At 38.9% G+C, this 24512-nt stretch overlaps 1 protein-coding gene across 1 annotated transcript; it reads left to right on the forward strand.

The window, feature by feature from the left end:
* Positions 1–139: 139 nt before the first annotated feature.
* Mterf3 (mitochondrial transcription termination factor 3) lies at positions 140–20669 on the forward strand. Its single transcript, XM_041637498.1, has 9 exons — positions 140–308; positions 1896–2026; positions 2720–3057; positions 4966–5118; positions 9898–10087; positions 16027–16174; positions 16615–16686; positions 17622–17783; positions 20230–20669. Exons 3-9 carry the CDS (start codon positions 2733–2735, stop codon positions 20422–20424), a joined length of 1245 nt encoding a protein of 414 aa, XP_041493432.1. The 5' UTR covers positions 140–308; positions 1896–2026; positions 2720–2732; the 3' UTR covers positions 20425–20669.
* Positions 20670–24512: the final 3843 nt, after the last annotated feature.

The following is a 24512-nucleotide window of genomic DNA, read 5'->3' on the forward strand; positions in this document are numbered from 1 at the left end:
ATTGGGGAATGTGTTGATCGGTAGCAGGGCCTCCAAGACTCCGGCAGGCTCTGTCCACCGACTCCCCCTCCCAATCCGCCGCCGATGGTCTCGCCCACTCGGAGCGCAGCTCACGTAGGTGGCGGCGCGGGGCCCCGCACCGCGAATCGCTGGCTGGTTTGCTGGGCGACCCGGCAGTGCAGCCGGGCTCGTTCTGCGCCGCCGCGGACCTGGCCCAGGTGAATTGGGAGAGCAGGAGGCCTGGCGGTGTTGGAGCCCGATCTGCCTGCACTCAGCAAGAGCAGCAACTGGGAGCCTCGCGAGGGCTGGTAGGTTCTCAGTGACCCGGAGAGGGGATTCGGGCTTGTTCTGTAGGTGGCAAAGCTACCTGGCTTGTTTATCAGCACTAGAAGGGGGCCCGAGAGTGTAGCGGCTGCCTGCCGAAGTTCTGTTAGGGACTCTAAGGCAACCTACACTACGCAAGGTTAAAGAATGTTGGTTAAATGACCGTAGGGAGGGAGGCTGCGCTGCCTAGAGGCCCTTTATTACGAAGTGTGCCTTTCATCTCTAGAGTGCCGGGGTTAGTTAAAAAACAGAGATCTTGAACCTAGAAAAATCTGTTCACGCTCTTTTTCCTGTTCCTAACAAAATAGTGCAGGATACAGCTTGAGAGATGTTAAGAATTCTTTTTTCTTCTTAAATCTTCCTAATGTACACACCGCAGGGCATTATACACGAGTGCAAGTCTTTACTCGTTTCTGAGAGCTGTGTGTGTGTCTGCACTTGTCCTGTAATCGCTCCCACAAAACAAATCCGAACCCCCTGAGGTTCAAGGTCCTAACTTGGTGCAGGAGAGTTCCTGGGAAGGTGGGTTCAGGGAGGGGGCCGAGCTTTTTTCTTCTGCATAGTGGGTTGTTCTGATGGCTTAGACTTTGAAGCGGTTTTGTGAGGGGAGTGTAGTTGCAAGTAAAAGTGGAGGGTAAAAATGAATGTTTAGCACTCAGATCTTTGAGTGGAAAAAGAATTTAACAGTGAGCCCACTAGATGTAGGAAGGTTTCCGGACAGACTCTGGGAATTGGTTTGGAAGTATCACAAAGTGCTTATACAAATCGTTCTGTTGTGTTCTCCACCTTTATAAAAAACATATGTTGGAGCTGAGAATGTAGCCCAGGATAAATTTTCACCAGCACAGCACACATAAAAGCATTATGTGGAGTTTTTGGGCCTCCATCACCGTGAGCTAGAATAGCATGTCCAGTCTTGACACTGCCGCAGTTCACATCAAGAACCTGGTTGTCACCAGGCGGTGGTGGCGCACGCCTTTAATCCCAACACTTGGGAGGCAGAGGCTGGCAGATCTCAGTGAGTTCAAAGTTAGCCTGGTCCACAGAGCAAAGAGAAGCCTTGTCTTGAAAAACAAAAAACAAACAAACAAAAAAAGTTACAACCACCATGGGGAAAATGTTTTAAGAAAGCTTATGATTTTGTGTTGAGTAACATTGTTCATACCTGTCCTTGACCGTTTGTGGATAGGACCATTCTGGCTGTGTGGAAGCTTCACTAAAAGTTTGGTCTTGTTTAGGTGACATAACTCGGTTACCACTTTGATGTCACTATTATGAAGAACATAAGAAGTTTGAGGGAAATTTTGACAGGTTTGGAAGTTCCTAAAATTTAACAAAAGTTACCTATCCCACAAGGTTATTGCAAGCACACCCTTCCTCAGGTCACTTAAGAAGGAAAGAGATTTGCTCTTAGCCAACACCCCCATACTACAGACCTTCAAGTGTTTGTGAGACTAGACCCGTGATTCAGGGCCTAAAACAAGCTGAATTCCACTGTGTAAATAAACAAAATACAAAGGCATAAGCAAGAGTTAATTGATAATTAACATTTTTTGTCTGTCTGTGTTAAGGTTTAAAAACAAACGCTGCAGGTCCCTGAGTGGCGGCAGGAAGCAGGTTTCAAGACCACGGCAGGCCACGAAGACAGCCGGGTCCCAGGAAGGGAGCCCTGAAGTAGATGAAGGCTGTTTGCCTGGTATAGGTGAGTTATAACTACAGTATAGAATCTGACTGGAGAGCTGAGTCTGAGCTTGACTGTACTGGCTCTCAACAGGTAAAGCAGCATTGGATTAAATATATAGTATTTTATGTAAGAGACTTTAAAGTACATACCAATTTAAAGCATGAGACATTGCTTTGTAGTCTGGAATGAGATACAATGAACAGACAATTATAACATTTATGACTCTTTTAAAACAGTGGGTTTCTTTTTTTTAACTTTTGACTATTTTATAGGCATAAAATATATTTTAGTAACTCAGCATTATAATCACAATATATTTCCTAGACACACTTCAAACCAAGTTCTAAGAGCATTTCATTGCATTACTGTTATTCTTTCCTTTTGAAGATAAAATTAATAGTTGGTTTGGATCTGTTGTAATTTGAGCAATTACAGACTTTTTGGTTTAAAATCATTCTTTGTCTTGTTTTTAAATTGTAAGGCATATCTTTATTTTTCCAGTTCTGAAGTTCCTGTTTTGGTTGGTAGCTGAGACTGCCTTTGTTTGTGGCTTTTCATATATAAGAAACATTTGACTACCCTGGACATATTTGTTTAAATCTTTTATTTTAGGAAGAAATTTATTATTATTCATTTGCTGTTTCACTACTGGTTTAAACATTTGAGTAAGTTAATCTATCTTCTTTTGATGGTTGTGTTTTTCCTTTGTAGACTGAGAAAAAAAATGGCCTTGTTAGTTGAGCAGATACCCAGATGGTTCAACTCAATTAAACTGAGTAATTTCATTAAAGCTGTGCAGATCACAAAACGCTCTACAAGACCAGGAAAAACATTGTCAAATGGCTTCTCGTCTCAGACTCTGTTGTCCTCTGACAATTGCTTTCGCCTCTGGGGAATTAAGACTTACAAGACATCCTCCTTGTGGAATAGTTTCCAGACTGCCAACCCTAATAGGCAAGAGAACAGTTCTGAGCAAAACGCTCTGTTCCCTTCAGTGAGTGAAAAGCCGGAGAGGATACCCAGCCTTGAATCTGAGCTGTTTCTTGAAGGTAATTCTGAACACTGAGAAGAGTCCCCTTTTCAGGGGTTGTTTTGATCATGCTACATTGAAGCATTAATCTAATTAATCTTAATAAAAAGCCAGGAGTCAGATATCAGGGTAAAAACCTAGACGATCAGAGAAGCAGCCACTAGTGCTTCCTATCTGTCTCCTTCAGTCCAGCCCCACAATCACTTTCTCTCTCCACCTCCCTAGTGCTGTGATTAAAGGTGGAGCCATCACCACCAGGCTTCTATGCTTAACTAATGGCTAGCTCCATCCTCTGATCTCAGGGCAAGCTTTATTTGTCATAACACAAACAGTATCACACAACACTACATATTTAGACAATACTCGTCCATTCCATGTCCTGTTTCGTACCAGGCAGGAAAAGGAACAGTATCGGTTCTATTCATTTAGTTTTATTAAACTGTTATTTTAGTAAGTTCCCAGGTTAATTTGTGGTTTTTTGTAGCTAAATATGTAATACATTTGCTTTTTAAATATTTGATTTTATAGCTTCTCTTGAAAAGTGTCTTTTTGGCATGTCTTTTTGGGCATTTGTTAGACTTATTAAGGTTTAATTGATATTTATCTTTGGGGTATACAGTTTTGACATATTTATAATTATATTTATTTTTAATTATTTATATATTTATATGTATATATGTTTGACATATGTATTTTATAATAGTTTCCAAGTGGGAACAGTGAGTTTACACTTCAGGTTTCCCTTGAATTGCTTTATAGTCAACTCTCCCTTTTACATGCCTCTTGATGTAGGAATATATTATTATGTCACAGGTAAAATATGTTCCATTAGTAGAATGTGAATGAATTTAAAAGGGGAGGCAAGGAAGAGAAGCTGGCTGTGAAAAAAGTGAGGATAGTTAAGAGAGTAAAACAGTAAGAGACCATAGTCTGGATTCCTTAAAGTCACAGCTTCAAATTTCTTTCATACCAAATCATATTAAAACAATAGCAAAGAATCCATATCAGGGCAAATTAGAGGACTTGCAAAGGTTTACAGATGGTAGAACATAGACATTCTCTTAAGAGAATTTAGAGAGGAGGGCACTGGATCAAAATGAATAAATTCAGAATAGCATAACTTTAGAATGTGAATTTGGGATATTAAAAAAAGCCATACATTTGGCCAAGTTCACAAGCCATGTCTCTCAAAATGTTGCTGAAGAGCAGTTGATCTTTAACATTCTTACATGTTGATGAAAAGTGAAGAGAAATAGTTTTGTGTCTTACCCAGAGAAGATGACTCATACCTGTAATCCTAGCGTTTAAGAAGACGAGGCAGGATGATTGCCTGGGTTGTGTTCACTGTCTCAAAAATAGATTGAATGTCTTGAACTTTACCAACAAACTTCATACCTTGAAGAGAGAATAGTTGGTCTCTTTGGGTACTCTTATATCTTAGGATATTTTTGGACCTTTGTGACATGGAGGTCACCACTCTTAGGCGATGCTGGCTTCAGACTTGCTATAATTCTCCTGTCTCAGCATGCCCAGTGGAATGCTGGGATTACAGGTATGGACCATCACTTTAAACTTGCACTTCATAAACATCTAATTCTGAAATGATCTCAGTACTTAACCAATGAAAGACACAAACTAGGGAAGATAGAATATTTATAGAAGTAGATTTGGGGTTGTTTTCTTTTTTTAAGGTGATTTTTAATTATGCATATGTGTATGTGTGTGCACATATGAGTATAGATGCCCATGAAGCCCACAAGATGGTATTGGAGTTATAAGATTGTGAGCTTTCTGATGTAGGGATCCAAACTGCAAGAGCAGTACATACTCTTGACCACTGAACCATTTCTGTAGCCCCTTTATAGAATGTTCCGTATGTACATGACAGCTGACTGGCTTCTCTCTTTCCTCATGACTTGCTGCAAAGAATTGGATGACTTACCTTCGCTGTCTCCGATACAACCAATTTCAGAGGAGGAGGCTATTCAGATTGTTGCACACCCTCTGTTGCCCTTATCCTCCTTCACACTTGGAGACTACATAGATCATTCCGAGACTCTGCAGCAGCTAGTGCAGCTTGGTAAGTTTCTAACCTACAGTCAGCCTGTCATGCATTAGTTTGTTGACCCATGGTGAACTGTTTTCTGCATTGTTTTCCCCTGACCTTCCTCCTGGAGCTTTCTGCCCTCATCTGGATTGTTCTTTCAGCCTGTACCATAACTTTCTTAATATGCTGGCTAGTAGGTTATCCTTGAATTAAAGGCAGCTAGAGCTATTCATTGCACACTTTCTTTTGGTACTGTCTGAAATGTAGCAACCTTGTTGAATCTGTTTTCCTTGAGTCTGGTTTGATTTCTTGATTTCTCAGTAATGACCCTAAGGAGTTGAGAGGAATTGGATATTTAAGAGATTGAGGAATCAATGTTCCCACATAGTATCATGTTTTTACTTGGACCTCTTATTCTCTAAAGTCTCCAGTTTCTGGTTGTTGTTGTTGTTGTTGTTTAATGGGTGTTGAGTATTGTCTTAGGGTTTCTATTGCTGTGAAGAGACACCATCACCACTGCAATACTTATACAGGAAGACATTTAATTAGGGTGGACTGGAAGCATAGTGGCATGCAGGCAGACATGGTGCTGGAGAGGAGCTGAGAGAGCTGCATGATTCTGCAGGCATCAGGAAGAGTCACACAAGGCCTGGCTTAAACATCAAACCTCAAAGTTCACTGCTAGTGACTCACTTCCTTCAACAAGGCCACGCCTCCTAAGAGTGCCACTCCCTATCAGCCAATGGGATCATTTTCATTCAAACAACCGCAAGTATTCCTTACCCAAAATGCCAAGAACCGAGAGTGTTTGAAATTTGAGGCTTTTTCATATTTTTTGGAATATCTGCATAGACTTTACCAATTGATCATCCAAAATCCAAAAAGTACAAATTCTAAAACTTTTAGTGTTTCACATACTGGCATCTTCCATTAGAATTCTTATTTGTGGGCCTTTCTGTGTCTTATTTTGATAATTCTGTTTTCATATGGTGTGTTTGGGGGATATAGATAAATCTTGTTTCACCAAAGAAGCTCCCTTTTTGTTTCTCATTCACCACATCTTGGAGAGCTGTTTTGTTTATCAGAAATAGGAAAAAAAAAATACCTGCGCCAATGTAGGAGACTCTTAGGGGTTGTCCTTGTTTCTTTCTTTTCTCCCTCCCTCCTTGACATCTTTTTAGAACCTAATCCTCCATATTCTGTCTCTCTCAAGTTTGCTCTTATTCTGTAGTTGCCACTTCTTTAGGACTCATTTGTCACTTACCTACCTTGATAATCCTATGTATGAGTTTGTGTGTGTGTGTGTGTGTGTGTGTGTGTGTGTGTATACATGTGGCCAAAAGATAGTTTTTATTTTCTTTTGATTGATTCCTTTTGTTTTGTTGTTTTGATTTAGGCCAGCTTCTTTCCTTGGTCTGGACTTGCAAATAGGCTGAACTGACTGGCCAATGAGCCTCAGGGATTTGTCTGTCTCCACTTACCCAGTGCTGGAATTAAAAGTGCACAGCACCCTGCCAGACTTTTTTTTTTTTTTTTAACATGGCTTCTGGAGAGCAAACTCAAGTCCTCATGTTTATAAGGCAAGCACTATACCTACTGAGCCAAACTCACAGACCCTAACTTGATAACTTCCTATTCAGCTATTTTGACCCTGAAAAATCTCTATGGTGTTAGTGTTCCTTCTAAATTGCTAATTGAAAGCGCTGGTTAACTGCTTCAAATCTTTTTTTAAATTTTATTTTTCTTTTTAATTTATTTATTATGTACCAGATCTCATTATAGATGGGTGTGAGTCATCATGTGGTTGCTGGGAATTGAACTCAGGACCTCTGAAACAGCAGTCAGTTCTCTTAACCTCTGAGCCATCTCTCTAGCCCTGCTTCAAATCTTCGAAGCTTTCAAAGGTCTTCGAGTTCTCCCTGCTTTCCTCCTGCTCATCTTTTCAGTCTCTCCTCTTGCCTACATCACTCTTTTAGTTGACTGGCAGTTGGAGAACTTATCTCAAGTTCAAATAGCTTCTGAAATGTGTTCTCTGGCCCTGGTATCTGAGTGACCCTTCTGAGTTCCACTTTGCCTGCTTTTATACCTGTACTAATGACAAAATATGGTAATGTTTCACTCCTGTTTAGGACCTAGTTCGCCAGATGTTACCCAAATATGTAGGTACCTAAGGAATCTATGTTCTCAAAAAGCTTCATGTGAGGCTAGGCTTGGAATCTCTTTGTGAAGCAAGAGGTAGGTGGATCTCTGAGATCAAGGCTAGCCTGGTCTACATAGTGAGTTCTAGACTAGTCAGGATAACAAATAGCTATTTGAGAAGAACTGGAAGATGAAGATGGAAGTAAAATGAGAAGTCCAAAATTAGAAATACAAATAAAGCCTCTTTTATTAACCTACGTATCCATCAATTACTGAATTGTTAAAAGAAATGCGTTGCACAAATTCACAATGGAATACTGGTCATCAATAGCAGACAGTGACGTACCGTCATTTCCAACAAGACTTGGAGGACTTGCATGCAAAGACATGTCTTAGTAGAAGCAGAGAAAGAGAAGAATGGTGATTTGGGATGGGGAGGGGGCTATCGGGAGATGTTGGTGGGAGGGTACAAAGTTCCCATACTTAGTAAGTTCTGGAAATCTGTGATGTACTAAGTATGTTTTAAATATCCACAGAAAGATGTAGATATACCTAAAATATCTATTGAATTTCGGACTGTTCACAGCTTAAAAGATGTTCTGAAGTAAGTTCAAAGGTGAGAGATGACATCTGACACCTGCTATGAGTGTGCAGGAGAGTAAGTTACCTTTTCTTCCAGAACAGCTTCCCTAGCCTACAGCAGGTACTCAGGGTGATGAAGGATCACCATGGTCCAGACCTATAAATAATTTGCAGTATACTTAGAGCTTTCAGATATGTTTCAGTCATTCTTTTTGTATATGCTAATAAGCTCAGTAGCATGTCTTAGAAGTAACTGTAAATGGCAGTGACTTGGAGGATCCGTTGTTGTTTGTCAGTATTTTTAGTGGTAAAGTTGTAGTACTCTTCTGTTTGTTTTCCTCCTTTCTCTGCTTGTTCAAGATCCTAGGAGGCCAGTCCTGTGCACAGGGCTCCTGTGCCAGCTGACTTCTAGGCAACTACTGCCAGAGCAACATAAAGGCCAGAAGGTCCAGGTCAGGTCACTCTTCTTCAGGCCCTGTAACTGTTCGTCCCATGGCAACAGCGTCTGTCTTGCAACACTTCACTAATAGCTTACATTTCTCTCTGTGCTCTGGAAAAGGCTTGGCCTCCTTATCTCACTGCTAGATAGACATTGTGTGTCCATTTACTCTGCTCATGCCACTGTATTATATTTCTTTGTGTTTGAGCTCTGTAGGATAATGTTTCTTCTTTCCAGATCTGACTGATGACTAAATATATGTGACAGTAAGAGATGCAATGTCCACATCTTTTAGAGCATGTATTGCTTATCTTCATCCCAGTGCTTAGCAGAAGTGTCTGGTCCACAGTAGGCAGTGTCCAGCTTTTCATTTTAGTAGAATTCTGAGTGAGCTGAGGACTTAAGCTCTCCTGATGGGATTCTGCACTCCCACTACTACTAAAAACAGGTTTCCATTTCCTCACAGCCAGGGTGTGACAACTCAAACTGCGCAAGGCCCTCCAACATGTGTAAAATCACTTGGAGTTCAAGTCTTTTAGGTTACTTTTAAAGCTTTGTTTCCCCAATTATCACAGATTTTTGAAACTGGCTTCCATCTCCTTTTTTTATTCATTCATTGATTAGACTTGATTTTGTGTGATTTTAAAGTTACAAAAGAATTATATGTAGTTGATAGAAGTTCAGCTATTCCAAGAGGTACCCTTGCTCCCAAGTATAAACACTATTATCAGTTTATTGGGTAGCTTTCTAAACCTTTCTCTTACAAAGTAAGTGGAAAGCTAGCCATGGACTTTTTTGTTTTTCCATAATTAATATTTGCTTACGTTCTTTGTTTTCTATGTGTAGAACTAGCATATATTTAGATTATCAATCAATCTGCAAATAAGACACAGAAACATTTTAGTGTAACTAGTGATCTCATTGTACTTTAATGACTAGTATTATCTTTCTTATTGAATTAAAATGCCATCACTAGTGTGTGATAAATTGCTTATGTTCATTCTGGGTCTGCTTCTGGTCTGTGTTCGGTGTGTGGTTTGGGTGGGTATGCACATACTCATAGCAAGAAATTTAGATTTGTAATTACATGTGTTTCTAAATTTGGTGAGTGGATATAATGATATTTTTGATTGTGGATGCTACTAGGGGACAATGTTATTTCATTGCTTTGTATGAAGGTGCCTCTAAAATCACTTTAGGAAATGGGTTTTGTTTTGTCCTATTGAGGATTGACCTTGTGGTCTTATGTATACTAAGCAAGCACTATATCACTGAACTATCTCTCTAGCCTTTGTAGATTTTATTTTATTTTTGTACTTTCAAGTATTCTCTTCAAGTTTCACCATTGACCATGAGTTCACTGTGTAACCCAAGCAGGCCTCAAACGTATGATTCTCCTGACTTAGCCTCCCAAGAAGCTGAGTGATTTAGTGACTTTCTCTTTGGGGAAAATTTACCTCTATGTTGACCTTGGATATAAACACTATAATTAATTTTAATCTATTTCTACAACCAGTTTCATTTAAAAATACTTTGTTTCCATTTGTCATTTCTCTCTTAAATAGATGATTCGTCATCAGTAATTTTTCCTGTATGAAATTAATGACTGAATAAGAAATTGACTTTAAACCAATCCTTTCCATTTGTTACAGGAGTGGATTTGTCAAAGATAGAAAGACATCTTGATGTAGCCAACTTCCTTCTAAGACTGGATTTTGAAAAAGACATTAAGCAAATACTCCTATTTCTTAAAGATTTGGGTTTAGAAGATAACCACCTGGGACCATTCCTGACAAAAAATTATGCTATTTTCTCTGAAGATCTTGAAAATCTTAAGACAAGGTAAAGTTTGAAATGATTTCCACATAACCTAGGAAGTGCTTATGGAAGAATTACTCATGTATGTGTGAGAAATTTTCTAGTCTGCTATTCAAGGATCTGTTGAGTGACTATGAGTGGTTCTTTCCGTTATGCCCTTTTAATGCAAATAGAGTAAAACAGTTGTTTTGTCAACTGTCAGTTGCTTTTCTTTTTAACGTATTAATCAATTAGTATTGAAATACTTCTCTTCAGAACCTGGAAATGTCTTTCTAAAATCTCTATTAACAAATAGTAAATTATCTAAGTACACTTACAAGTTCATAGATTGTGGCTGTTGTGATTGTTTTCTTTACTTTTTCTTGTTTGGAGACATGGTCTCATTATGTACCCCTAACTGACCTTGAACTCATAACCCTCCTACTTTGGCCTTCTAAGTACTGGAGTTATAGATGTGTGCTGTCATACCTAACATTTCTAATTTTTGATAGGAGACATTTAGTATTCTTTGAGCAATTTGTTTATAATATAAATATAATATAATTTAATATATTATATAATATATAATAAAAGTTAAAACTTTTCCATAAGTTGAAAGGTTATTCCCTTTATCATAATCATGGCTCTCTAAATAAGGAAACTGGTAGCCTTTTAATATATATTTATTAGAATGGATTATAGGCTGTAACTCACTAGTCCAACAATGACTGTCTCATGACCAAAAGGCCAAGGATGCTCTAGTTGTTTAGTCCATGAAGTTGGACATCTCAGCAGACCTAGACAGCTGCTGAATCATGAAGACTTCCCGGTGTGTAGGTGGAATCCCAAAGAAGTTGGTACTGATACCATCAAAGGAATGCCAAAAGCAACCGGATAAATTAATTTCCTGCTTGTCAGGTAGAGTGAGGGCAACACACAAAAAAGCAAAACCTTCCTCCTTCTAGGTCTTTTTATGTGGGCTGCCATCAGATGGTCTGGCCAGATTTAAGGTTGGTCTTCCCCTATCAAATAACCTGATTAAGAAAAATCCCTCAAGTCTAGAAAGATGACTCAGAGGTTAGAAGCACTGGCTGTTCTTTCAGAGGTCCTGAGTACAATTCTCAGCAACCACATTAGTGTGGGAAGCCCTTCTGTATATGTATTGCTTTTATTGGTTAATGAATAAAGCTGTTTTGACCCGTGGTTTAGCAGAATAGAGTAAGGTGGGAATTCAGAGGAAAAAATAGGCAGAGTCAGTGGGACACTGTGTAGCTGCTGGAGGAGACAGATGCCAGTACTGGTAAACCACGAGCCTTGTGGTAAAATATAAAATAATAGAAATGGGTTAATTTAAGATATAAGAGCTCTAGCTAGAAATACATTTAAGCTATTGGCCAAACAATATTCCAAGTAATATAGTTTCTGTGTCTGGGTGGCCTGGAAATGAACGATCAGTCTCCACCTACAAATTGGGGTGCCAGTGTGGTCTGAAACGTTTGGGGCTAGTGCCCACCACTCACTTCAGGTCCAAATGCTTATATGCCCATTTGGGGTCAGGAGAAAAGTAGCTGAGACTATGCCTGTGGCTCAGCACTCCCCACCTGGGCAGTCGGCAGGGTCGGGTCTGCTAGGAGTGTACAGGCAGGAGAACATGGCGGATTCCCACCACCACACACAGAGATATTTCCAGGCCACAAAGTACACTGCCTCACTGCCTGGCAGATTTAGTTGTTACTCAGATAAAAAGTTTTTATGTGCTTCATGCTTCTTCTTAGAGTTAAGCTGGTGAACGTAGCTCCTACCCGGTGCTAATGGTACCTTCATATTGAGAGGCAGAGAGAGGCAGAGCCGGCATCTAGAGCTGCTGCAATCAAGCTGCTTATCATTTTAAAAGTGTTCCTGGTCAGAAAAGGATTACAGATATGCAATAAAGACAAATTCAGATGGGAAAGACCTCTAAATGGGTCACAGTGTAGAATAACTAACTGTACATAGACTTGAGAGAGAAGAAAAAGAATATAAAAAAATAAAATCTTTAAAAAGATAGAATATAGGCAGTCATAGATTAAAAGAGTAAAGGTAATAAAATCAATATTAAACTTGTAGAAAAAGTAATAGAGTAAAGAAAACTAAGCCATGTAAAAATGAAATATACACAGAGAATCTGGATTATGTATATTATTGTGTTTTCTTTAAATTTTTGGCTGTGAATGAGCTAAGTACAAAGAGACATTTCATTGTACAAGCTGCTAAGCTAAACCAATATATATTAAAGGTATCTTGACTTCAAAATTTGAGTCTAAGGATATATCGTTTTGGAAGAGATTCTTCTTTTGTCTCTACAGAGGATAAGAACCTGTGGATTTCTTCCAGACTAATGTGGGTTTGATGGATCAAGACCCTCTGAAAGATCTCCATAATCCACCCCCCCCCAATAAAATACTTTACCCAACAAAAAGCAGGAAGCATTTGGAGAGAACTACACCCAAATTCCCAAATATTGTTTATAAATGTTTATTTACATTTAAAGGAGGATATGCTCTAGAGATAAATACAATGCATTGGTATGGATCTTGGCCTATTGATACAAATTTAAGGTCAATTTTATTATATATATAATATATATATATTATATATATATCTGCTCTTGATTAAGGTATTGTGTTTGTGCAGCTCATTTAAAAATGTGATATATAATTAAGAAATACAGGTTAATAGTCATCTATAATAGTCAGACTTGTAGTCATGTCAGATAGGTTTTCTTGATATATAGAAATATATTTCAGTTAGATAATCCTTCAATTTTTCATAAAGAATATGACATTTTAAATGTTTTAAGAACTTATGACTTTCATGACAAAATGAGACGCATCTGCTCCTGTTGGCATTGAAAAGGCTTCTTATGGAGCTGGCTAGCCATTTGGGCAAGAAAATGTTCTTGCCTGGACTACTTAATGGTGTGCTGTATGAACTAGACATGCAAAAAGTGGAAAACGTAGGTGGAGTCAGTGAAAAACCATGTAGCCGCCAGAGGAGATAGATGCTGGTACGGGTAAATCATGAGCCTCGTGGTAAAATATAAAATAATAGAAATCGGTTAATTTAAGATGTAAGAGCTAGTTAGAAATTTGCTTAAGCTATCGGCCAAACAGTATTGTAAGTAATGTAGTTGCTGTTTGATTATTTGGGGTCTGGGCGTCCTGGAAACGAATGAGCAGTCCTCTACCTACACCACATGGTGGCTCAATCATCTATAATGAGATCTGGTGCCCTCTTCTGGCATGCAGGCATATATGGAGGCAGAATACTGTATATATAATAAATAAATCTTTAAAAAAAGAAGAAGAAGAAAAAGAAAAATCCCTCATAGGTATACCCAGCAACTTGGGGTTAGTTGATTCAGGTGTAGTCAGGTTGACAGCCAAGATTAGTTGATGACCGTTAGAGCATTTATAAACAGTTTTGCACTTCATTCATCAGAGAGTTATTAATCTGTGAAAACATCTACTGTAAGTTGTTGATGTATTACACATTAATATACATAATACCACTCAGAACATGGCCCTGTTCTTAAGTTAACTCTGACTTCATCATGGAGTGTATTCTCAGACACATTGAGTGGAAATACTATTCTGTTTGCCTTATTACCCAAATCACAACTATCACTCCTAACTTTTTGCATTCACCTCAGTGAAATGCCAGGACCCCTCAGTTCCACCTCAGCCATCTCTCACATCAGTTGGACATTTTTCTCAGTCTCTGCCTAGGGTAATTTTCCTCTGGTCCTGCCAAGATCACACTTATCTCCTCTTGCTGCTCAGTAACAATCCCTGTAGATCAGTGGTTTTCAACCTTCCTAATGCCTTGACCATTTAGTACAGTTCCTCATGCTGTGGTCATCCCAACCATAAAATTATTTTCATTGCTACTTCACAACTATAATTGTGCTACTGTTATGATTTGGAATGTAAGCATCTGATATGCCACCCCTGTGAAAGGGTTGGTTAACCCTCTCCTAAAGGGGTTTCCACTCACAGGTTGAAAACAAGTGCTCTAGACGGTTCTCCACATTGGATTGAGCCAGTAAGGGTTTAGCAGTTTCTTGAGTTAATAATAAACTAATTCCTTTTCTGTGAAGTAAGAAAAAAATGAAACTCAAAACATCTGCATTTCTTACATTGAACATCTTACATAGTTAAGGCACTGAACTAGGCGTCAGACTGATTCTTTCTTGTTATGGGACTTATCAGCTCCTGTGATACAAACTTTCATGTGGCACAGGCAAAGGGTGGTTCTAAGAACTTCACACTCAGCATCCTGTCTTCAGTAGAGATTCCTTCACCATTCAAAAGTCAGTTTGCCTCATTGCTCCAGATTTATTCCAGGAAAGCATGAATATCAGGCAGTGGGAATCACTTGAGAGGTTTCACATAATTATTACATGAGGTATAGAAAGTTTAAGTAATTTTCCCAAGATTACACACATAGCATAGATGGCAGAGCTAGTATTCCAACCAAGATGGCCAAATTCCAGAATCTTGACTGCTTACTGTATAAAGCATCTCCCTACATTTAATTCTGTGAAAGAAACCTGTGTTAAGGAAGCAAGTTTCTTGCTCAAGTTGCCTGTCACATGTTCCTGACTGGGTAGAGAAATGTTTATTTGAATTTTTGTAGTATTTCATCTATATATACTCAAAAATATGAATGATAAACAGTAAGTTTCTACTGAGTAGGCAGGGATCTAAAATATTTAATTAAAACTTGATTTTTGGCTTTGCTAGATATAGCAGGCTTATTTTCTATACTATCCATAATAGCACCAATTTTATGTACTTATTTTCTTTTCAGTGAAAATAATTTAGTGTCTAAAATTGCAGGTCCTTTGTAGAATTTCCAAATGAATCAACTGTATGTAGTTTATATAAATATATATTGTTTTGTGTGAGGCATGTAATACATGCTTGTAATCCCAGCACTTGGGAAACTAATTCCAGAAAATGAAAAGATCAAGGCTAACCTGGGCTAAGTAATAAGACTCTGTCTCAAAGCTAAAAATTTTGGCTGGAAATAGATGGCTCAGTGGATAAAGTGTTTGCCATCCAAGTGTGAGAGCCAGAATCCACAAAAAGTCAGGTGCTTTGCCACGTATTTGTAATCTCGGCCAGCTTTTGGTGGTGGGAGGCAGAAAATAGAATCTTCTGGAGCTCACACATAGCTAACCTGGCTTATGTGGCTGTGAGCAATGGTGTAGACCCTGTCTCAAAATAAGGTGGAAGGCTAAGGCCAACCCCTAAGATTGCCCTCTGACTTCCACTTGTGCCCCAAGGCATGTGTATGTGCCCCTCCCCCATCATACACATATAATAATGGTTTGTTTAATTTAAAGATCTACCTGAAGTATATTAGAATTATTTTCTCATTTAAAGTAAATGAAACTAATAAAAAAAAATTGTCAGTGCTTCTCCTGAAAATGTGTCCATATGTGGGATATTACAGAGGGTTTTATTGGGGAGAAGGTGGTTTTCGAGACAGGGCTTCTCTGTGTAGCCCAGACTGTCCTGGAACTTGTTCTGTAGACTAGGCTGGCCTCAAACTTAGAGATCCACCTGTCTCTACTGGGATAAAGGAGTGTACCACCACCACACAGCTTACAGAGTACTTTTATTGATCTTTTTTTTATGAGAAGTTATAGTTAAAAAAAAGAACCAATTTTGCCTTGAGTAGACTCAGAAGTTTCTATTTATATATACATTGTGAGTATATGTGTGTGTGTGTGTGTGTGTGTGTGTGTGTGTGTGTAAAAATAACTCATTAAAAAGATGAGGATGGGACAGAGGAGAGGTGGGGTAGAAATTATGTACAGTACTCCTGTTTTTACTCAAGGTCTCAAAACAAGTTTAGATATTACCTTAGAAATTAGCATAATTTATTTTTATAGGAAATGTTTATCATGCATATGTTCTTTATTATTATTTCTCCAGAGTAGCTTATCTACAGTCAAAACATTTCAGTAAGACAGATATTGCGCGGATGGTCAGAAATGCACCATTTCTGTTGAGCTTCTCCGTGGAAAGACTGGATAACAGACTGGGGTTTTTTCAGAAAGAGCTTGAACTGAGTGTGAAGAAGGTAAATAAATAATAAAATAAATGGATGGGTGGGTGGATGGATAGATAGATAGATAGATAGATAGATAGATAGATAGATAGATAGATAGAGGAAATGTATTTTCTCTTTTAGTAACCTTTAAATGTCATGTTTCTAAGTGTCTGACCTACATAGATCTTATAAATGCATTATACTTTCTGTACAAAAATGTGTTAGCCTGATAGATTAAAAAGGAGGCTCCATCACTTTATAGTATACCATCAATAGCTTCTTAAATTCTGATTCCATGTTAGATTTCTCATCAAATAATATTAGGTTGATACATATTTCCAAACTTTTTGTCATTTCTTTGATTGGGTCATATTTTAAATTTTAGCTTGGCATTCCTTGTAATGTCTTAGTTTTCCAAACTAGTTAGATATTCATGTATAGTGATGATAATTACTTTGTTTTAACTGTAGACTAGAGATCTGGTTGTTCGTCTTCCAAGGCTACTAACAGGAAGTCTGGAGCCTGTGAAAGAAAATATGAAGGTAACATATCTTCAAGCTATGAGAAGCTAATTTCTTTACATTCCTGTTTTCTTTTGTTATTGATAATTATTGAGCTCTACATTTTTCTCTACTTCCCTCCCTGCCTCTCCCCTTCCCCTTTAATCCTTCCCCAAGGTCCCAATTTACTCAGGAGATCTAGTCTTTTTCTACTTTCTACTTCCCATATAGATTAGATCTATGTAAATCTCTCTTAGTGTCTGCATTGTTGTTAAGTTCTCTGGGATTGTGGTTTGTAGGCTGGTTTTCACTCACACTGAGGCTGTTTCAGATTGGATCACTGTCTCACTGTTGTTCCCCAAAGTCAAGCCTCCAGTGTACCTCGGTTTCAAATAACATGTTATCTTTCAAGATTGCAGAGAGTCTCCGCATACCAGAGTACAAATGGACAATGTGAGACTCCTGTCCACCACTGGCCCAGGAATCACTGTCTCACCAAAACCTGTAGTGGGTTTTGAGGGCTGTGTAGGCTGTAGGTGTGTCTTGAGGGTAGGAGTCTGCCTGTCTTGGTTGTTCGTTTCCTCTCGGTCTCTTTGCAGTCAAGTCTGTTTTTTCTTCTTATGACTCTTCTCCATAACCTCACACGGGGGCTTCTAGTCCAGCACCTTGTCTGGAAACCTAACACTAATGGCTTGTGCCAGTCCATACGGGCCTCCTTTCTTTATGTGTTATTCCATCTCATGTTTCTTTTTATGTGGACCTCATGACCATCAATGTAAAGGAGCTTCTGCTTGGGTGAGGGGTTTGAAATTTGGGTGACCCCAACCAGTGAGCTATAATCCCGTAAGGGGCAGTGATACAAATGCCCCCAAATATTGAAAGGTCATTATTTTAACTTTAGAAGAATCAGTTTGCACTACAACATAGTACCAAAAGACTATTTCTTCTCATGACTCCAAGTATTTACTTTCTTGTAGGTTTATCGCCTTGAACTTGGTTTTAAACATAATGAAATTCAACATATGGTCACCAGAGTCCCAAAGATGCTAACTGCAAACAAAAGGAAACTTACGGAAACTTTTGATTATGTACACAACGTGATGAATATTCCCCACCACATCATTGTCAAGTTCCCGCAGGTAACATATCTCCCAGCTCTCTCAGACAGCTGCCCTTGTTCTGCACTCAGGCTTCAGGTGTGGTGCTGTGTATTTGTAGCAAGTTCACAGCTGCTGGGCTCCTAAGAAGGCTCAATTTGTCTCTTCCCTTGTAACTTTTTTTTTTACCTACTCTTCCCTTTGCCTGTTGGAATCAGGAGAAAACTCAAGCATAGTCCTTGAACTTTTCTCCATTAAATTAAAAAAATATTGTTTTATTTGTTCATGATATAGAGATGTGAAAAGATATATAACCTTAATAACTCTCAGAACTAGATTGTATTTAGTCCACTTCCTTCACATAGAGGGATGTTTATTTGCCCATCTGAGTAGCCCTTAATATAGGATGATGCTGGCACATTATAAAAAAGTATAGGAGGCCTAGAATTGTTTGACTCCAGCTTATGGAATAATTATAAGTAATCTATGAAAAAGCAGTGACAGTTTCTTGTCTCCTGGGGCAATAGATTATTGAAAGTGGGTTATATGGAAACCTGACCTTGTCCTACCCAGTGGGTGTAACTATCTTTCTCATTAGACTTTCCTTGGGGCCACCAACTCCCTGATATTGACAGAGACTTATTATTAATTATGAAAGCTTGGCCTTTAGTAGCTTAGGCTTCTTCCCAACTAGTTCTTATAACTTAAATTAACCTATTTTTATTAATCTATGTTCTGCCACACGGCTTTTACTTATCCCCCTTCTGTACACCCAACTTGTTCTGCATCTCACTGGCCTCTCATCTCTGCTTCTCTCTCTCCCCAGAAGTCCCGCCTCTTCTCTCCTGACTAGCTGTTGGGTATTCAGCTCTTTATTAAATCAATCAAAAGTTACGTTAGCTAGAAACATATCTTTAGAGTGTACAAAAAGATCATCCCACAAGTGGGGTCCAGTCATTCATTATAGAATGAATCATCTGCCCTGGGCTAGAATGTGTGTGAGCACTAAGACTAAAGAACTCAATCATATGTGGCTTGTAAGGGAGGCAGAAATTTAAAATAAGCTTACACAGTAGTAGAGGGCTCGTGGGGCAATTCATTCAGTAAATAGGAGAGAGAAAACCATAGAAATAATACCTATTCGAGTTCATACTGCTTTGTGTGTATGGACTCTTAATAGTTACTCTTCCAGAAATCAACCCTATTTGACAAAAAAAGGAAAGCAAAGGGACAATGTGAGACTCCTGTCCACCACTGGCCCAGGAATCACTGTCTCACCAAAACCTGTAGTGGGTTTTGAGGGCTGTGTAGGCTGTAGGTGTGTCTTGAGGGTAGGAGTCTGCCGGTCTTGGTTGTTCGTTTCCTCTCGGTCTCTTTGCAGTCAAGTCTGTTTTTTCTTCTTATGACTCTTCTCCATAACCTCACACGGGGGCTTCTAGTCCAGCACCTTGTCTGCAAATCCACTGATGGCTTGTGCCAGTCCATACAGGTCTCCTTTTTCTATGTGTTATTCTATCTCATGTTTCTTTTTCTGTGAACCTCATGACCATCAATGCAGAAACACAAAGGGATGTTTTATTCTAGAAGCATACCAATGTCACATCATAGCAGCATATACTTTCTGTGGTCACTGTTCTCAAGTTAATTTTCAACACTTGTTTTCCTTCATGTCTCTCCTTGTGCACAATTATCACTTTGTACACTGGGAAAGAAATCTAAAAGTATGTTCCCCATGGAGTGTCCCACAGCCAAGACCGTGCTTGAGACCACCCCTTCAGGAGCCCCAGTTCCTTATGCTGCAGACTGTCACTCCAGTGTGAGCCCTTCTCTTGTCCTCCCTTCACCTCTGTGGCAGCAGGCTTTAGGCACTTAGCTGTCTCATGATTCCTTTGTCAAATGGCTGTGCTTTCCTTAGTCCTTGGGGATTTTAACAGGAAGAGGCATGCTTTCCCTCATCACCTCCCAAAGGGGCAGCCTCATTTTATTTTGATTCTTTTGGGGGGGGTAACAGAATTTAAAGATCAAAACAGAGACAATTCCCTTTTGCTGACAGAGATCTTGCTCTCTAATGTTGGTTCTAAAAAACTTGTTAAAACAGATTTCTGGGCCTCATTCCCAAGTTACAGATGAGGTGGTTTTGGGGTGAAGCCTGAGGATTTGCTCTTCTGATGCTCTCCTGCCTTAGCTTACCAAGTGCTGTGATTGCAGGTGGGCATCACTATACTCAACTCCTAATTTCTTACCTAATAATACCTGTGTGCTGGGAATCAAACTCAGACCCTCTCCCATCCTACACATTTATCTTTAAACCGATCTACTCCCTTAGCCTCTTTAACTATAATTCTGAGCAGAAACCATATAACTTAAATCCTATAGCATTAATCATATTTATTGAACATACAGTCATTGTAACTAACTTATTAAAGTAGGTAACCAAGAAAATTTGTTAGTATTTCAGCTTTTTATTGTAAATTTCTTTCTTTTCCAGGTATTTAATACAAGAATATTTAAAATTAAAGAAAGACATTTGTTTCTTGTTTACTTGGGAAAAGCACAGTATGATCCAGCAAAACCTAACTATGTCTCTTTGGACAAGGTCGTATCTATTCCTGATGAAGTATTCTGCAAAGAGATTGCCAAAACTTCAGTAAATGATTTTGAGAAATTCTTAAAAACACTTTAGTTTGCCGGGCGGTGGTGGCGCACGCCTTTAATCCCAGCACTCGGGAGGCAGAGGCAGGCGGATCTCTGTGAGTTCGAGACCAGCCTGGTCTACAAGAGCTAGTTCCAGGACAGGCTCCCAAACCACAGAGAAACCCTGTCTCAAAAAACTAAAAAAAAAAACACTTTAGTTTTTGATGAAAACTTAAATATATTCTTGTAAAGTAAATGTATACATGAATAAATCACTGCATTTTAAAAAATAAATGTCTCGGGTTTCAATATTGAAAACATTTTTTTCATAATTCTGATTTTTGGTACTTGTTTGATTTGGTTGGCTTTTTGTATTTATTATTTATTTTATTAGAAGAATTACATCACTTTCCTGTTCCCTTTCCTCCCTCCAGACTCTTTCAGGTACCCTTTCTCCCACCCTTTTCATACCCTCCCTCAATTTGATAACTTCTTTTTATTACTGCTAAGTGCATATATACATGTATATATGTGCATGCACAAATATATAAGCACAGTCTTCTGAGTCTTTTGTTGCTTTTGTGTATATGGTTTCAGGGCTCATCATTCTGCATCAGCCAACTGCATTAGTCATTTTTCTGTTGCTGTAAAGAGACATCAGGACCAAGGCAACTTTTATAAAACAAAGCATTTCATTGGGTGGTGGTTTACAGTTTCAGAGGTTAGTCCTTATCATCATGGCAGGGAGCATGGCCGTACCCAGGCAGATATGGTGCTGGAGAAATAGCTGAGACCTCTACATCCTGATCAATAGGCAGAGAGGAAGAGATTGCGCCTGGCATGGATCAAAGCCCACTCCAGGTGACATACTTCCTCCAAAACATTCACACCTCCTAATCCTTCTCAAATAGTGCCACACCCTGGTAACTAATACTTAAACCACTACACTAATCAATACAGAGGCTAATCCCAGAGTCATTAGTTACCTATAATTATTTGTCTAAGGATGGGACCCCTCGAAAGTTTCCCCCTTCCATGTTGGCATATCTATTCATACTGCCATTCATACCAGTCGTTTATGCTGCCATTTCTAGGAGAGATTGTTTTACAGCAGACTTCTTAGTGTACTGACTCTTAAATTTTTCTGTCTCCTTTTCCTCTATCTTCTCTGAGCCACAGGCATAGGAGCTGTGTTGTAGATGTATCCATTGAGGCTGATCTTTCCACAATCTGTTGATTCCTGCATTGTATCCAGTTGTGGTTTTCTGTGATGGTCTCCATTTACTATAAAGAGGCTTTTTTTTTGATGAAGGTAGTAGCTGCATTTATCTCTGGGTATAAGGATAAGATTTAGAATGTAGTTAAGTAGCTATGCTGGTCTAATAAAGTGGTGGTAGTGAGTATTCCAGTCTTTGCAGAAATACCCAGCCAAGTCAAAATTGAGAATTAATGTGTTTTAAACCACTAAATTAGAATGTGGTTTATTATATACCAGAGTTCTGTGTTGTATCAGATATCCTGAAAGACTACTATGAGTAAAGTAACTAAGTTGATGATTGCTCAGGGCTAGATATAGTGTCTTTCCTATTACTTATTAACTTGATATTTAATGTCCTAAAATACATTGGTTAATGTGACATAAATGTGTGAAATGAATAAGCAAAGAAACAGTCTATGTCTAAGAATGACAATTCACCTTTGTGAGCAATCCGCTCAGTATCGTAGGTTAGCTTGGGACTAGGGCAATAGCTTAGTCAGCCAAGTGCTGCTCACACACGAGGACTTCAGTTTAATCCCCAGAACCCATGTAATAACTGAGACCTCCAGTGCACGTATAATCTCAGTGCTGGGGAGATGGAAGCAGAAAGCTCCCTCAGGCTTGCTGGCCAGCTAGTCTTGTCCAAATTGGTGAGCTCCAAATTCAGTGAGAGATCCTAACTAAGCTAAGGTGAAGAGTGGTTGAGAAAGACATTCAGCTTAGCCCTCTGGCATGCATATACCTGCACACATACACACACACATATTGACACACAAACACATATACACGGAGGCATACAAAGAATAGGTTAGTTGTGCTGCTGTAATGGACAATCCTAAAATTTTAAGCAATTTAAAACCATAACTATCTGTCTCTTGAGCATGTCTATCTTGAGATTACAAGTGGTTTAATGGAGCAGATTGATGCATCCTAGATGTCTTCATCACGACTGGGGAGTCGCCAGTCTTCTAAAAGGAAAAGAAATGTTGAAGATTACTCTTTAAAACTTGCTTTTTTTGTGGAGGTGGGGGGGGCACCAAAGGATCACATATATGTGTCTAAAATTTAAATAGTCAAAGTAATGTAATCTCTATGACAGGAAGAAAGAAATAAAAATTTTTAAAAAATATTAAGATTTATTGTAGTAATTTGCATGTATATGTGTGTGAATGTATGTTCATACATACAGAAGCCAGAAGAGGACATCAGATCTCCTAAAGCTAAGAGTTACAGATGGTGATGAGCTGCCTGACATTGATGCTGGGATCTAAACCCAGGTTCTCTGGAAGAGCAGCAAGTGTTTGTATCCACTAAACCATTTCCCCAACCTCCTAAAACATAAACACCAAACCCTAGGCTTACTGCCTATAAAGCTGGATTTTTTTTTTACTATATTGGATCTGATACTTTAACATACCTTGACATATGATCACTCCGATGCTGAAACTTGTCAGGATGAAGAGTTTAATGAATATCCTTTGCAAAGGAATGTGCCAGTGTATATAAGTATTTGTTTTCCTATCTTTCAGACTTCATGTTGACCACTACATACACTCTTAGAGCTGAGGGATATATGGTATCAGAAACAGAAGGGAAGAAAGGTAGTATAACTGTAGAATTCATGACTAAAGCCATTAAATAACACTTTGAATTCATAATGATACAGTTCTAGGCTGTCACAGGTTTCAACTTAAGACTGAAAGGCAGCAGGGTAAAGACAAAGTTGAGTCATGGTCAAACAACAGTAATATCACTTTCCCCATTTTCTGTCCTTATTTTATGTGTTAGATCTCACCTGTTGGGGCTAAGGCCTTGAAAGTATACAGTCTATGTACTTGCTCTGCTTCTGATATTACATACATATTCTAAAATATATCTTAGGCTTAATATATATATTTTTTGTTTTAGGTGAGTGGGTGGTGATTGATCCAGAATGGAGTCAAATTCAGTATGTAGACAACTACAACCTAGAACTTGCAGTGATCCTCCTGCCTCAGCTTACTGAATTCTAGGATCATAGGCATGTGCTCCTGCTTTAAAGTTAATGTTTTTAAAACGTATCTGACCTAAGTTTCTACTAAAATGGTTTGATATGGATCCTTAGGTGGAGAAAGTGAAGCCTAGAGGTTTAGTTTTCTGGGATTAGTTGCGCAGCATATGATCCTAGAAATAAAGAAGCCTGTATTTGATTTCTCAATTCTAGAAAAAAAAAAAAGTAGACTCATCCCAGTTCATTGAATTCATTGTCTTTGGTTATGATCATTTATGTTGTCTAAACTTCCTGAGACTCAGCTTCTCTCTCCAATACTGAAGTGTGGGAATACAGACACATTTCTGTACCTGAAGAGCCCAAATCTATGGATTCAGATTGGGGAGGGATATTTGTGTATTGAACATGTATGTACATTTTCCTGTGTTATTCCCAAAATAATGCTGCGTGATAGCATTTTATATCCTGTTTTAAAAGTAATCTAAAGGTGATTTAAAGAATGCAGGAGATGTATGTGGATTGTATTAAAACACCGCACCATTTGACATAAGGAATTCGGGCATCAAAGGAGTCCTTCCATACTGAGTACTGTGTGCCTGAAAATCTTCTACCACATTACACCTATCTCTTTTATTAATATCGTAAAAGTACCTTCCTGTAACAAAACCTTGAATAACATCGTCTCCTAATATCTCGGTCACTGTTTTTCCCATTGTATCAAAGAAAAAAAAAAGTTTCTTGAAACAGAGAGCGCAAAATCATCAGCCCAAAGTAGGGACTTCACTCCGCGGGCCTTCAGGGCTGCGCCTGCTCGGGCGCCCGCCCCTCCCCGCCCCTCCCCTCTCCTGCTTTTCTCCACACACCCGAAAGTCTGCAGGACGCCTGCGCA

The sequence above is a fragment of the Microtus oregoni genome, unplaced genomic scaffold, assembly GCF_018167655.1.
Source record: "Microtus oregoni isolate MIOR12 unplaced genomic scaffold, Mior012 000053F_ref0000044, whole genome shotgun sequence".
NCBI classification, from domain to species: Eukaryota; Metazoa; Chordata; class Mammalia; order Rodentia; family Cricetidae; genus Microtus; species Microtus oregoni.